The sequence below is a fragment of the Branchiostoma floridae genome, chromosome 4 (genome assembly GCF_000003815.2).
Source record: "Branchiostoma floridae strain S238N-H82 chromosome 4, Bfl_VNyyK, whole genome shotgun sequence".
Taxonomy (NCBI): domain Eukaryota; kingdom Metazoa; phylum Chordata; class Leptocardii; order Amphioxiformes; family Branchiostomatidae; genus Branchiostoma; species Branchiostoma floridae.
In genome coordinates this window covers 2,375,247-2,390,466 of record NC_049982.1, presented here as the reverse complement: position 1 = coordinate 2,390,466, position 15,220 = coordinate 2,375,247, and the positions used below count along the sequence as shown (strand labels likewise).

The window sequence follows — 15,220 nt, the reverse complement described above, 5'->3', positions numbered from 1 at the left end:
GTATAAGTCACAATGTTCAGTTTAGGCGATAACCATGAAAATGACCTAAAATACATATGTTATTGTTACATCAGCAATAAAGTCACTAACGACGGATGTTAGCATAATGATCCATTAATACCACTTAGGCCACAGCAAGTAAATTTTTGCCTCATTTCAGAAAAAAAACAAGATTTTTTTTCTTCTGCAGGACTCTTCAACATGATAATAAAGTACCAAAATGAGCAAATATATTGTGTTGTAGCCTAACAATTGTACTTGTAGAAGTAACACTTGCGAGGTACCCAGGGCTGTAGTTGTAGAAATGAAACCATGAGTGTGGTTACCAACTTTGATGGTGATGCCAGTCTACCACACTAGTGTCACTTTTACCATACCAGTGCATGTCTTGAATACAGGAATGAATGCCGTGTTGGCTCTGATACCATGTTTTTGTCCTTTTTAATTCTTTTTACAACAGTCATCACAACTTTATGTGCCTATCTTTTAAAATTTAGCCATCTTGTTTTTTTTACCCATCTTGTTTTTTTTTTCGCCCTATCGCACTATTTTTGCAGTCTGCAAAGGATGTCTTCCATAAAATTTACTTGCTGTGGCCTTACTACCATTAATAGACATATTCAAACATTCATTACAGAGACAGACGAGTGTGATCCCGATCCGTGCCAGAACGGCGGAACCTGTACGGACTCACTTAATGCCTTCGACTGCTCGTGCACGCCTGGATGGGAGGGGGATACATGTGAAACAAGTAGCTAACTTTTATATTACTTAATGAAATGTAATTAGGTGTCAGTAGATGCCAAGCTCTGTACAGTAGAAGCCAGTTAATTGCACAACGGATAGACGCACACTTCCAGCTAGATAACTTCGCAGTATTGCACCAGCCGGATAATTGCACGAAATTCACTGGCGAATAGGCCGTGCAATTAATCGGCTTCTACTGTACCTTGCACAATTGTTGCGCAGTAAAGTTATTGATATTGCCTTAGGAAGGAATGCTTCTTGAAATAATGTTATTGAAAAAAAGGCTTCATCGTTTACAATAAATTCCACATGGGAATCACTATAGATATCGTGCAAGATTGATAATTATAAAACAAGGAACGATTCTATCAAATCCTATCAAAGCTTTGTAAGCCCCATTTCCACTAGACAGCGATCAAGATGCGCTCTCACTGCGGCCTAAATAGAATACGTGTCACCTTTGATTTCGTACTTGGTATATCATTGTGCTACTGGCTATGAAAGCGATCACTGTGAAACAGGTAAGTTCTCTGAGAACAGTTGAATCCTACAATTTAACAAAGTCGTTCTTGAAGGAACAATTATGATAATGTTGCGTGATATAAAAGGATGCCAATAAATGTCAGGGTGTCAACTTGACATAGACGTAGTCTTTTGTAATTAAGAAAAAAAAGTTATCTAATCTTTTTTTTTAGATATGCATGAAATGATATTCTAATGTATCATTGCGTATGCTGAGAAAGCCTATATTACGTTTCAGATACGGACGACTGCGTTGGAGTGAATTGTCAAAATGGCGGAACCTGCGTCGACGAAGTGGACGGTTACTCCTGCACTTGTGCTCCTGGCTATGAAGGTGATCACTGTGAAACAGGTAAGTTCTCTAAGAACAGTTGAATCCTACAATTTAACAAAGTCGTTCTTGAAGGAACAATTAAGATAATGTTGCATAATATAAAAGGATGCCAATAAAGGTCAGGGTGTCAATTTGACATAGACGTAGTCCTATGTAATTAACAAAAAAAAATATCGAATCTTTTTAAGATATGTATGACATGATATTCTAATGTATCATTGCGTATGCTGAGAAAGCCAATATTACGTTTCAGATACGGATGACTGCGTTGGAGTGACTTGTCAAAATGGCGGGACCTGCGTCGACGAAGTTGACGGTTACTCCTGCACTTGTGCTCCTGGCTATGAAGGCGATCACTGTGAAACAGGTAAGTTCTCGTTGAATCCTACGATTTATCAAAGTCGTTCTTAAAAGAAAAATTATGATAACCTTGCGTGATAGAAAAGGATGAACACAAAGGTCAGGGTGTCAACTTGACATAGACTTAGTCTTGTTTTTAAAAAAAAACGTTATCGAATCTTTTTTAGATATCTTTGAAACAATATTCATAATGTATCATTGCGTATGATGAGAATGCCAATATTACGTTTCAGATACGGATGACTGCGTTGGAGTGAATTGTCAAAATGGCGGGACCTGCGTCGACGAAGTTGACGGTTACTCCTGCACTTGTGCTCCTGGCTATGAAGGCGATCACTGTGAAACAGGTAAGTTCTCGTTGAATCCTAAGATTCAACAAAGTCGTTCTTGAAAGTAGAATTATGATAACGTTGCGTGATATAAAAGTAGGACAACAAAGGTCAGGATGTCAACTTGACATAGACTTACTCTTGTTTAAAAAAAAACATTTATCGAATCTTTTCAAAATATCTTTGAAACAATATTCATAATATATCATTGCGTATGATGAGAATGCCAATATTACGTTTCAGATACGGACGACTGCGTTGGAGTGGATTGTCAAAATGGCGGGACCTGCGTCGACGAAGTTGACGGTTACTCCTGCACTTGTGTTCCTGGCTATGAAGGCGATCACTGTGAAACAGGTAAGTTTTCGTTGGATTCCACGATTTAAAAAAGTCGTTCTTGAAAGTAGAAATATGATAACGTTGCGTGACATAAAAGGATGACAACAAAGGTCAGGGTGTCAACTTGACATAGACTTAGTCTTGTTTTAAAAAAAACGTTATCGAATCTTTTTAAAATATCTTTGAAACAATATTCATAATGTATCATTGGGTATGATGACAATACCAATATAACGTTTTAGATACGGATGACTGCGTTGGAGTGACTTGTCCAAATGGCGGGACCTGCGTCGACGAAGTGGACGGTTACTCCTGCACTTGTGCTCCTGGCTATGAAGGCGATCACTGTGAAACAGGTAAGTTCTCGTTGAATCCCACGATCTAAAAAAGTCGTTCTTGAAAGAAGAATTATGATAACGTTGCGTGACATAAAAGTAGGACAACAAAGGTCAGGGTGTCAACTTGACATAGACTTACTCTTGGTTTTAAAAAAACATTATCGAATCTTTTCAAAATATCTTTGAAACAATATTCATAATATATCATTGCGTATGATGAGAATGCCAATATTACGTTTCAGATACGGACGACTGCGTTGGAGTGGATTGTCAAAATGGCGGGACCTGCGTCGACGAAGTTGACGGTTACTCCTGCACTTGTGCTCCTGGCTATGAAGGCGATCACTGTGAAACAGGTAAGTTCTCGTTGAATTCCACGATTTAAAAAAGTCGTTCTTGAAAGTAGAATTATGATAACGTTGCGTGATATAAAAGGATGACAACAAAGGTCAGGGTGTCAACTTGACATAGACTTAGTCTTGTTTTTCAAAAAAACTTTATTTAATCTTTTTGAAATATTTTTTAAACAATATTCATAATATATCATTGCGTATGGTGAGAATGCCAATATTACGTTACAGATACGGATGACTGCGTTGGAGTGACTTGTCAAAATGGCGGGACCTGCGTCGACGAAGTGGACGGTTACTCCTGCACTTGTGCTCCTGGCTATGAAGGCGATCACTGTGAAACAGGTAAGTTCTCGTTGAATCCTACGATTTATCAAAGTCGTTCTTAAAAGAAAAATTATGATAACCTTGCGTGATAGAAAAGGATGAACACAAAGGTCAGGGTGTCAACTTGACATAGACTTAGTCTTGTTTTTAAAAAAAAACGTTATCGAATCTTTTTTAGATATCTTTGAAACAATATTCATAATGTATCATTGCGTATGATGAGAATGCCAATATTACGTTTCAGATACGGATGACTGCGTTGGAGTGAATTGTCAAAATGGCGGGACCTGCGTCGACGAAGTTGACGGTTACTCCTGCACTTGTGCTCCTGGCTATGAAGGCGATCACTGTGAAACAGGTAAGTTCTCGTTGAATCCTAAGATTCAACAAAGTCGTTCTTGAAAGTAGAATTATGATAACGTTGCGTGATATAAAAGTAGGACACCAAAGGTCAGGATGTCAACTTGACATAGACTTACTCTTGTTTAAAAAAACATTATCGAATCTTTTCAAAATATCTTTGAAACAATATTCATAATATATCATTGCGTATGATGAGAATGCCAATATTACGTTTCAGATACGGACGACTGCGTTGGAGTGGATTGTCAAAATGGCGGGACCTGCGTCGACGAAGTTGACGGTTACTCCTGCACTTGTGTTCCTGGCTATGAAGGCGATCACTGTGAAACAGGTAAGTTCTCGTTGGATTCCACGATTTAAAAAAGTCGTTCTTGAAAGTAGAAATATGATAACGTTGCGTGACATAAAAGGATGACAACAAAGGTCAGGGTGTCAACTTGACATAGACTTAGTCTTGTTTTTAAAAAAAACGTTATCGAATCTTTTTAAAATATCTTTGAAACAATATTCATAATGTGTCATTGCGTATGATGACAATACCAATATAACGTTTTAGATACGGATGACTGCGTTGGAGTGACTTGTCAAAATGGCGGGACCTGCGTCGACGAAGTGGACGGTTACTCCTGCACTTGTGCTCCTGGCTATGAAGGCGATCACTGTGAAACAGGTAAGTTCTCGTTGAATCCTACGATTTATCAAAGTCGTTCTTAAAAGAAAAATTATGATAACCATGCGTGATAGAAAAGGAGTGAACACAAAGGTCAGGGTGTCAACTTGACATAGACATAGTCTTGTTTTAAAAAAAAAACGTTGTCGAATCTTTTTAAAATATCTTTGAAACAATATTCATAATATATCATTGCGTATGATGAGAATGCCAATATTACGTTTCAGATACGGACGACTGCGTTGGAGTGGATTGTCAAAATGGCGGGACCTGCGTCGACGAAGTTGACGGTTACTCCTGCACTTGTGCTCCTGGCTATGAAGGCGATCACTGTGAAACAGTAAGTTCTCGTGAATCCCACGATCTAAAAAAGTCATCCTTGAAAGAAGAATTATGATAACCTGTGCGTGAAAGAAAAGGATAAACACAAAGGTCAGGGTGTCAACATGACATAGACTTAGTCTTGTTTTTGAAAAAAAGTTATCGAATCTTTTGAAAATATCTTTGAAACAATATTCATAATATATCATTGCGTATGATGAGAATGCCAATATTACGTTTCAGATACGGATGACTGCGTTGGAGTGAATTGTCAAAATGGCGGGACCTGCGTCGACGATGTTAACGGTTACTCCTGCACATGTGCTCCTGGCTATCAAGGCGATCACTGTGAAACAGGTAAGTTTTCTAACAACAGTTAAATTTTACAAAATTAGCCTACATGTTCTCAAAATGACGCAAGAATGTCAAATAATGTCAAGGTGTTCACGTAAATAGTAGATGGAAAAAAGTGATTTAAATTTCTAAAGTATGTCTTTTTGTAACATGATAGTTTAACGTTGTGGAAGATAATTTTTCCAATATGTATTTACAGATATTGACGAATGTGAGTATAATATGAATTGTCAAAATGGCGGAACCTGCGTCGACGATGTTAACGGTTACTCCTGCAATTGTGCTCCTGGCTATGAAGGCGATCACTGTGAAACAGGTAAGTTCTCTAAGGCAGTTGAATCCTACAATTTAACAAAGTTGTTCTTGAAGGAACAATTATGATAATGTTGCGTGATATAAAAGGATGCAAATAAAGGTCAGGGTGTCAACTTGACATAGACGCAGTCTTTTGTAATTAACAAAAACCGTTATCGAATCTTTTTAAGATGTCTTTAAAATGATATTCAGATGTATCATTGCGTATGATGAGAATGCCAATATTACGTTTCAGATACGGATGACTGCCTTGGAGTGAATTGTCAAAATGGCGGGACCTGCGTCGACGAAGTTGACGGTTACTCCTGCACTTGTGCTCCTGGCTATGAAGGCGATCACTGTGAAACAGGTAAGTTCTCGTTGAATCCTACGATTTATCAAAGTCGTTCTTGAAAGAAAAATTATGATAACCTTGCGTGATAGAAAAGGATGAACACAAAGGTCAGGGTGTCAACTTGACATAGACTTAGTCTTGTTTAAAAAAAAACGTTATCGAATCTTTTGAAAATATATTTGAAACAATATTCATAATGTATCATTGCGTATGATGAGAATGCCAATATTACGTTTCAGATACGGACGACTGCGTTGGAGTGGATTGTCAAAATGGCGGGACCTGCGTCGACGAAGTGGACGGTTACTCCTGCACTTGTGCTCCTGGCTATGAAGGCGATCACTGTGAAACAGGTAACTTCTCGTTGAATCCTAAGATTCAACAAAGTCGTTCTTGAAAGAATAATTATGATAACGTTGCGTGATAGAAAAGTAGGACAACAAAGGTCAGGGTGTCATCTTGACATAGACGTACTCTTGTTTTTAAAAAAACATTATCGAATCTCTTCAAAATATCTTTGAAACAATATTCATAATATATCATTGCGTATGATGAGAATGCCAATGTTACGTTTCAGATACGGACGACTGCGTTGGAGTGGATTGTCAAAATGGCGGAACCTGCGTCGACGAAGTGGACGGTTACTCCTGCACTTGTGCTCCTGGCTATGAAGGCGATCACTGTGAAACAGGTAAGTTCTCGTTGAATCCCACGATTTATCAAAGTCGTTCTTAAAAGAAAAATTATGATAACCTAGCGTGATAGAAAAGGATGAACACAAAGGTCAGGGTGTTAACTTGACATAGACTTAGTCTTGTTTTTCAAAAACGTTATCGAATCTTTTAAAAATATCTTTGAAACAATATTCATAATGTATCATTGCGTATGATGAGAATGCCAATATTACGTTTCAGATACGGATGACTGCGTTGGAGTGACTTGTCAAAATGGCGGGACCTGCGTCGACGAAGTTGACGGTTACTCCTGCACTTGTGCTCCTGGCTATGAAGGCGATCACTGTGAAACAGGTAAGTTCTCGTTGAATTCCACGATTTAAAAAAGTCGTTCTTGAAAGTAGAATTATGATAACGTTGCGTGATATAAAAGGATGACAACAAAGGTCAGGGTGTCAACTTGACATAGACTTAGTCTTGTTTTTCAAAAACGTTATCGAATCTTTTTAAAATATCTTTTAATCAATATTCATAATGTATCATTGCGTATGATGAGAATGCCAATATAACGTTTTAGATACGGATGACTGCGTTGGAGTGACTTGTCAAAATGGCGGAACCTGCGTCGACGAAGTTGACGGTTACTCCTGCACTTGTGTTCCTGGCTATGAAGGCGATCACTGTGAAACAGGTAAGTTCTCTAATATCAGTTAATTTTTAAAAAAATAAGCCGACATGTTCTCAAAATGACGCAAGAATGTCAACTAATGTCAAGGCGTTTACGTAAATAGTAGATAGAAAGAAGAGATTTTAATTTCTCAGGTATGTCTCTCTGTAACATGATAATTTAACGTTGTGGAAGATAATTTTGCCAATATGTATTTACAGATATTGACGAATGTGAGTATAATATGAATTGTCAAAATGGCGGAACCTGCGTCGACGATGTTAACGGTTACTCCTGCACTTGTGCTCCTGGCTATGAAGGCGATCACTGTGAAACAGGTAAGTTCTCGTTGAATCCCACGATCTAAAAAAGTCGTTCTTGAAAGAAGAATTATGATAACGTTGCGTGACATAAAAGTAGGACAACAGAGGTCAGGTTGTCAATTTGACATAGACTTACTCTTGTTTTAAAAAAACATTATCGAATCTTTTCAAAATATCTTTGAAACAATATTCATAATATATCATTGCGTATGATGAGAATGCCAATATTACGTTTCAGATACGGACGACTGCGTTGGAGTGGATTGTCAAAATGGCGGGACCTGCGTCGACGAAGTGGACGGTTACTCCTGCACTTGTGCTCCTGGCTATGAAGGCGATCACTGTGAAACAGGTAAGTTCTCGTTGAATCCTACGATTTATCAAAGTCGTTCTTAAAAGAAAAATTATGATAACGTTGCGTGATAGAAAAGGATGAACACAAAGGTCAGGGTGTCAACTTGACATAGACTTAGTCTTGTTTTTAAAAAAAACGTTATCGAATCTTTTTTAGATATCTTTGAAACAATATTCATAATGTATCATTGCGTATGATGAGAATGCCAATATTACGTTTCAGATACGGATGACTGCGTTGGAGTGACTTGTCAAAATGGGGGAACCTGCGTCGACGAAGTTGACGGTTACTCCTGCACTTGTGCTCCTGGCTATGAAGGCGATCACTGTGAAACAGGTAAGTTCTCGTTTAATCCCACGATCTAAAAAAGTCGTTCTTGAAAGAAGAATTATGATAACGTTGCGTGATATAAAAGGATGATCAACAAAGGTCAGGGTGTCAACTTGACATAGACTTTGTCTTGTTTTTCAAAAAACCTTTATCTAATCTTTTTAAAATATCCTTAAACAATATTCATGATATATCATTGCGTATGATGAGAATGCCAACATTACGTTTCAGATACGGACGACTGCGTTGGAGTGAATTGTCAAAATGGCGGGACCTGCGTCGACGAAGTTGACGGTTACTCCTGCACTTGTGCTCCTGGCTATGAAGGCGATCACTGTGAAACAGGTAAGTTCTCGTTGAATTCCACGATTTAAAAAAGTCGTTCTTAAAGGAAGAATTATGATAACGTTGCGTGATATAAAAGGATGACAACAAAGGTCAGGGTGTCAAATTGACATAGACTTACTCTTGTTTTTCAAAAAAACTTTATTTAATCTTTTTAAAATATCTTTTAAACAATATTCATAATATATCATTGCGTTAGTGAGAATGCCAATATTACATTACAGATACGGATGACTGCGTTGGAGTGAATTGTCAAAATGGCGGGACCTGCGTCGACGAAGTTGACGGTTACTCCTGCACTTGTGCTCCTGGCTATGAAGGCGATCACTGTGAAACAGGTAAGTTCTTGTTGAATCCTAAGATTCAACAAAGTCGTTCTTGAAAGTAGAATTATGATAACGTTGCGTGATATAAAAGGATGACAACAAAGGTCAGGGTGTCAACTTGACATAGACTTACTCTTGTTTTAAGAAAAACGTTATCGAATCTTTTCAAAATATCTTTTAAACAATATTCATAATATATCATTGCGTATGATGAGAATGCCAATATTACGTTTCAGATACGGACGACTGCGTAGGAGTGGATTGTCAAAATGGCGGGACCTGCTTCGACGAAGTTGACGGTTACTCCTGCACTTGTGCTCCTGGCTATGAAGGCGATCACTGTGAAACAGGTAAGTTCTCGTTGAATCCCACGATTTATCAAAGTCGTTCTTAAAAGAAAAATTATGATAACCTAGCGTGATAGAAAAGGAAAACACAAAGGTCAGGGTGTTAACTTGACATAGACATAGTCTTGTTTTTTTTTTAAAACTTTATTGAATCTTTTTAAAATATCTTTGAAACAATATTCATAATGTATCATTGCGTATGATGAGAATGCCAATATAACGTTTCAGATACGGATGGCTGCGTTGGAGTGGATTGTCAAAATGGCGGGACCTGCGTTGACGAAGTTGACGGTTACTCCTGCACTTGTGATCCTGGCTATGAAGGCGATCACTGTGAAACAGGTAAGTTCTCGTTGAATCCCCCGATTAGGATGAATCGTCTTGAAAGAAGAATTATGATAACATTGCGTGATATAAATGGATGACAACAAAGGTCAGGGTGTCAACTTGATATAGACTTAGTCTTGTTTTTAAAAAAAACTTTATTGAATCTTTTTAAAATATCTTTTAAACAACATTCATAATATATCATTGCGTATGATGAGAATGCCAATATTACGTTTCAGATAGGGAGGACTGCGTTGGAGTGGATTGTCAAAATGGCGGGACCTGCGTCGACGAAGTTGACGGTTACTCCTGCACTTGTGCTCCTGGCTATGAAGGCGATCACTGTGAAACAGGTAAGTTCTCGTTGAATCCTACGATTTTTCAAAGTCGTTCTTGAAAGAAGAATTATGATAACCTTGCGTGAAAGAAAAGAATGAACACAAAGGTCAGGGTGTCAACTTGACATAGACTTAGTCTTGTTTAAAAAAAAACGTTTTCGAATCTTTTGAAAATATCTTTGAAATAATATTCATAATATATCATTGCGTATGATGAGAATGCCAATATTACGTTTCAGATACGGACGACTGCGTTGGAGTGAATTGTCAAAATGGCGGAACCTGCGTCGACGAAGTTGACGGTTACTCCTGCACTTGTGCACCTGGCTATGAAGGCGATCATTGTGAAACAGGTAAGTTCTTTGGGAACACATTTTTAAGACGTTATCGTTCTTGTAACACATAAATGTCATCTTGCGTATGATAACAAGGCCAATAGGTACTTGCTGATATAGTCGAATGCCATTCTAATGTGACGTGTCGAATGTGATATGTCAAAAATTTCTGACACTTGTAGTTCGGAAACATAAGACGATTTCAACCATATACATGCCCATTTCAATGTTGATTTTGTCCATGTACTATAGACCATTTTGTTAAGGACTTTGACAAAAATTTCTTCTTTGTTAGCAACCTTAAAGAGCATTTGACAACGATTAATTACATATGGAATATCAAATATAATTTAGTAGTAGTAGTAGTAGTAGTAAATGGTTTATTATTGGTAAAAACTTCGGCCTTGCAGTAGAAACTGAATTGCGCCGACTCATACAGTAAAACTTGCGCCACAATCAATATTACATATAACTGTTCACATAATTACGATATTTACAAATGCCATCTACACATTGACGATTACAATTATATACATATGATAATTTCGGACTACAAAATGTATCACAATTACAATTCATGTTCGTACTGGTCGTGATTAAGTTTGCTGTCCAATGCAAATTGCAAATCAGTTCTAGATAGCTATGATATAAGTCATGGCACTTGGGTGAACCGCCACTAAGTCTATGGCTATGTCTATTGCATTGTCAATTAAAAATATATATATTTTCGGTAGCATTGATAACAGAACTGCCTATATGTTTCTTGCAGACACGGACGAATGTAGCTCCGAGCCCTGTCTAAACGGTGGAACTTGCGAGGATGACATCAGTGGCTACACCTGCACGTGTGCTCTTAACTATGAAGGAGATCATTGTGAAACCGGCAAGTGTTTTTCTTTCAATTTTTAGTTTCCTCCTCGAGTTTCCTGAGATGCACAAACGTAGGGGTCAGAACGTGTTGTCTTAGCCCCCACACAAATGTTCTAATCGGTTAATGCAAGTACAGTCAAACCTGCCCAAGCGACCACCTCTTCACGCCGACCACCTGGTCATTACGAACGCTTTTTCTTGGTCCCGAAAATTTTCCACACTGAAGAAAGCATTAAGCGACCTTTTCAAGACGACCGCCAGGCCAACGCAACCGCTTTTGTCCGGTCCCGGGTGGTCCGCTTGAGCAGGTTTGACTGCACCTTCATTTTCCTCCTACCAGACCTGTGGTGCTTTAAGCAGAATACGAACCAAGCTGAGTCAAAGTTCTAGGGCGTAGTGGTCATGTCTTCAAAGGAGAACTACAGGAGATGAATACTTTTCTTTGCCACAGTCATAGCTGTTTACTTTGATATCAGAACTATTCTTTGCTACGTTATTCAAAGCAGACAACGCTCAGAAGAAAAAAAAACTACTTAAACGTCGAAATATATAAGTGAGTGAGCACTTTGTGTGAATTATCTTTCTAAGTATGTATGCATTAAATGCTCGTCCGTGCAGCTGTTTACAGGTTGTCCTGACAACAACAGGTGCTACTGGTTGAATTCTTATCGAATGATGTCTTTCCGCAGGTTGTGAGGCCGGTTACTGGTTATACAACGGCAGATGCTACTGGTTCTCTGACTTCTGGCGCGAATACAGCGACGCGGAGGACGCATGCGCCACAAGAGGTTCCCTTCTGGCGACGGTGAAGGATGCCGGGACGCACGGCTTCCTTTCAACGCAGATCCAAGCCACCCAAGATGGAAGGTAAGTATCATATTACCAGCTCAACAAGAAACAGCCATGACTTCAAGTACAAGAGTTACCAACCTAGGATTGATGTGTTCAAGAATTCGTATTTTCCCAGAACTGTCGTAGAGTGGAACTTGTTATCACCAAGCACAGTAGGGGCATCTTCTCTGGATAGTTTTAAAGAACGCTTGCAGATAGATGTGCAAAAGTTAGGTGTGACGGGTCGTTCAGTGTAATATAACCAGCTGCTGCCGCGCCGCGTGCCTGCGGTTATACCGGCTACATAGATACAGATACAGATATTGGCTGGTGTGTGACTGTCCATGTGAGATCGGCCAACCGAGCCCGGCCAAATGTCAAATTTTGACTCTGGTGAATTTGTAATCTACCTGCCAACTGTCAATCATCCAATCCCGCCGAAGGTCGTTGGCAGTGCGTCATCCACATAACGCAGCCTGGTTGGTGGAGCGGCCTATTGTTTTCCCGCCATGTGACCAGCTGGGCTCCCCAGGCTGTTCTCAATAATGACCCCTTTCCAGGGGTAAAAACAGTTGTACCGTTCAATTCAGGGGTCCAAATTTGTCTTGAATGGGAAAAAATCGTCAAAGACTATCAAAATATGCTTAAAGAAACACCAAGTCTGATGGAATGAATTTCAAGATTTGCCTCAGACAGAGAGTTCTTGTACCTTAACCAAAAGGTTATGTTTTGTGACAATTTTAGGAGCCACTGGATCGGGCTGACTGACCGAGTAACGGACGGGGAGTACGTCTGGAGTGACGGGACCTCGCTCGGGTCTTACCAACCCTGGAGGTACGGAGCTTCTTCTGTTTGTTTGGCTGACTTTCAGCGTACTCTTTCTGCCAAGCCAAGCCACAGTAAAAAAACAGTTAATTGCACAACGGATGTCCACACACTACGGACATTCGGACGTAATCCCAAAATCACAAACTGGTTCCTATTCACTTCATTGTAAGTGACTTCGCATTTCTGCTCGGCGAATCGTGTGTGTGCTGTGTGAGTGAATGAGTGAGTGAATGAGTGAGTGAGTGAGTGAGTGAATGAGTGAGTGAGTGAGTCACTGAGTGAGTGAGTCACTGAGTGAGTGAGTCACTGAGTGAGTAAGTCACTTAGTGAGTGAGTCACTGAGTGAGTGAGTGAGTGTAAAATTCTAAAAACATTCTCTCCGCGTCCCCTACAGGACAGGGGAGTTCGGGTTCGGCGACCACACCCGGAAAGGTTGCGTCATGCTGTGGCACACCAGGAACTTCAGCTGGGCCACCACGCAGTGTGAGCATAGGTGGAACCTCTACTTCATCTGCGAGAAGGGTGAGTGAAGATCATCGATCGTAAAACATGATCTCCAAGCAGATATATCGGTGGCAGTACAGTATCCGCGGTTCAAAATGCCATGGCCTAAATTATTCAACGGTTAGTAGTATCCGTGAGCCCATACACCATGACCTATTAGCCAACGGTTAGAAGTGTCCATGGGCCAAAACACTGTTGTCCGTTACTGTTAGTAGTATAATGTTTGACAGTGGATTGACACACACGCACATGCGAATTTATAGGCCAAACATTAGTACAGTAGAAGCCACTTAATAACACAACGGATTAACGCACACTTCTGTTACTGCACGGGATCCTAAAATCCCAAACCGGTACGGTCCAGCTGGATAACTTCGCATAATTGCACCAGCCGGATAGTTGCACGAAATTCACTGGCAAATAGGCCGTGCAATTAAGAGGATTCTACTGTATTTCAATGATGCTTTTATCCATTCATTTGCTCTTTCATCCATCCATTCACTCATTCATTTATTCATCTCTTCCAGCTGCTGTGACAACGACTCCATAGCCATCGCGGCTTCGACAGAACTAAACGTTACCATGACAACTGACTTGGATCTGACGGTTTTTTTCGACTAAAGAACCCAAGGTTTAACTGAGAACAAAGATGCCCAATATCAACTCTGTTCATATTTATAGATAGATCTTAACAGTCTTATTGCTCATAAACGCTAATGTATACTATTAGATATTTCTCTAAATGCCACAGTTGCTGCTTTGATTGTTTGCCCTTGTGTCACACATACCAGCACCTGCAATGCGTCATATTTTTTCAACATCTGTAGTGGCAAGACCATTCTTAAGAGGACGATTGATTAAAAAGAAAATAACTCCCAACCACGGGAACTTTGAACGTACTATGGTCCCAACTATGGTTAACTATGGTCCCAACTATGGTCCCAACTATGGTCCCAACTATGGTCCCAACTATGGTCCCAACTATGGTCCCAACTATGGTTCCAACTATGGTCCCAACTATGGTCCCGACTGTGATCCTAACTATGGTCCCAACTATGGTCCCAACTATGGTTAACTATGGTCCCAACTATGGTCCCAACTATGGTCCCAACTATGGTCCCAACTATGGTCCCAACTATGGTCCCGACTGTGATCCTAACTATGGTCCCAACTATGGCCTCAACTATGGTTAACTATGGTCCCAACTATGGTCCCAACTATGGTCCGAACCATGGTACTAACTATGGCATTGTTCTGTGTGTGTGACAGGGGCTTAATAGATAAGATACTGTTTGCTTAAATTTTACTATCGCCATGACAAATCTGGATAGCTTCCTTAACCGATGAAATGTAATTACTTGTAAGATTGATTTTTTTCTTATTTTTCAGCTTAATGTGGAAATTAACGATGTAAAGTATACGTCTAGTACGCTTATTTTTCCGCACCCTGTCAAAAGATTCGTCCTACAGAGTATACTGTATTTTTCTCGTAAAAACCAATTATACCCCCCCCCCCCCCCCAAATTATAAACTATACAATTTTTAGCATTAGGCATTTCTTGCTGTTTCTGTAAATGTTTCAAATACTATATTATATATAGATTTATCAGATTTATATAACTTTAATGAATATTCAGGAGATGTGAGATCTTGTTAAGATAGAGAACACCGTATACAATACCATCAGTTTTTTTCTTTCTAGTACAACTATTCACAATATCTATCTACATAACGAATCTATAAACATATACTTTAATGTAAAGTAGTTTAAGATAGATTGCAAATTGTTACGATTCTTAATATGATGAAGAAAAGTG

General features: G+C 39.3%; 1 protein-coding gene across 7 annotated transcripts in view; it reads left to right on the top strand.

Moving 5' to 3' along the window:
* The window catches only part of LOC118413867 (fibropellin-1-like), a 61,841-nt gene extending 47,388 nt beyond the window's left edge, over positions 1-14,453 (top strand). Inside the window, exons 12-38 of one of the 7 annotated variants that reach the window (XM_035817457.1) lie at positions 638-751; positions 1,508-1,621; positions 1,857-1,970; positions 2,197-2,310; positions 2,536-2,649; positions 2,874-2,987; positions 3,551-3,664; positions 3,891-4,004; positions 4,227-4,340; positions 4,566-4,679; positions 5,244-5,357; positions 5,905-6,018; positions 6,581-6,694; positions 6,918-7,031; positions 7,255-7,368; positions 8,245-8,358; positions 8,584-8,697; positions 8,922-9,035; positions 9,260-9,373; positions 9,599-9,712; positions 9,937-10,050; positions 10,275-10,388; positions 11,140-11,253; positions 11,930-12,107; positions 12,816-12,905; positions 13,294-13,421; positions 13,931-14,452. In XM_035817457.1, the coding sequence (XP_035673350.1) occupies positions 638-751; positions 1,508-1,621; positions 1,857-1,970; positions 2,197-2,310; positions 2,536-2,649; positions 2,874-2,987; positions 3,551-3,664; positions 3,891-4,004; positions 4,227-4,340; positions 4,566-4,679; positions 5,244-5,357; positions 5,905-6,018; positions 6,581-6,694; positions 6,918-7,031; positions 7,255-7,368; positions 8,245-8,358; positions 8,584-8,697; positions 8,922-9,035; positions 9,260-9,373; positions 9,599-9,712; positions 9,937-10,050; positions 10,275-10,388; positions 11,140-11,253; positions 11,930-12,107; positions 12,816-12,905; positions 13,294-13,421; positions 13,931-13,953 (3,041 nt within the window). In that variant the 3' untranslated portion in view covers positions 13,954-14,452. Of the gene's footprint in view, positions 1-637; positions 752-1,507; positions 1,622-1,856; positions 1,971-2,196; positions 2,311-2,535; positions 2,650-2,873; positions 2,988-3,550; positions 3,665-3,890; positions 4,005-4,226; positions 4,341-4,565; positions 4,680-5,243; positions 5,358-5,904; positions 6,019-6,580; positions 6,695-6,917; positions 7,032-7,254; positions 7,369-8,244; positions 8,359-8,583; positions 8,698-8,921; positions 9,036-9,259; positions 9,374-9,598; positions 9,713-9,936; positions 10,051-10,274; positions 10,389-11,139; positions 11,254-11,929; positions 12,108-12,815; positions 12,906-13,293; positions 13,422-13,930 lie in introns of all 7 variants that reach the window. The other 6 variants (XM_035817458.1, XM_035817459.1, XM_035817460.1 and 3 more) reach the window with 6 other exon arrangements.
* The last annotated feature ends 767 nt before the right edge of the window (positions 14,454-15,220 follow it).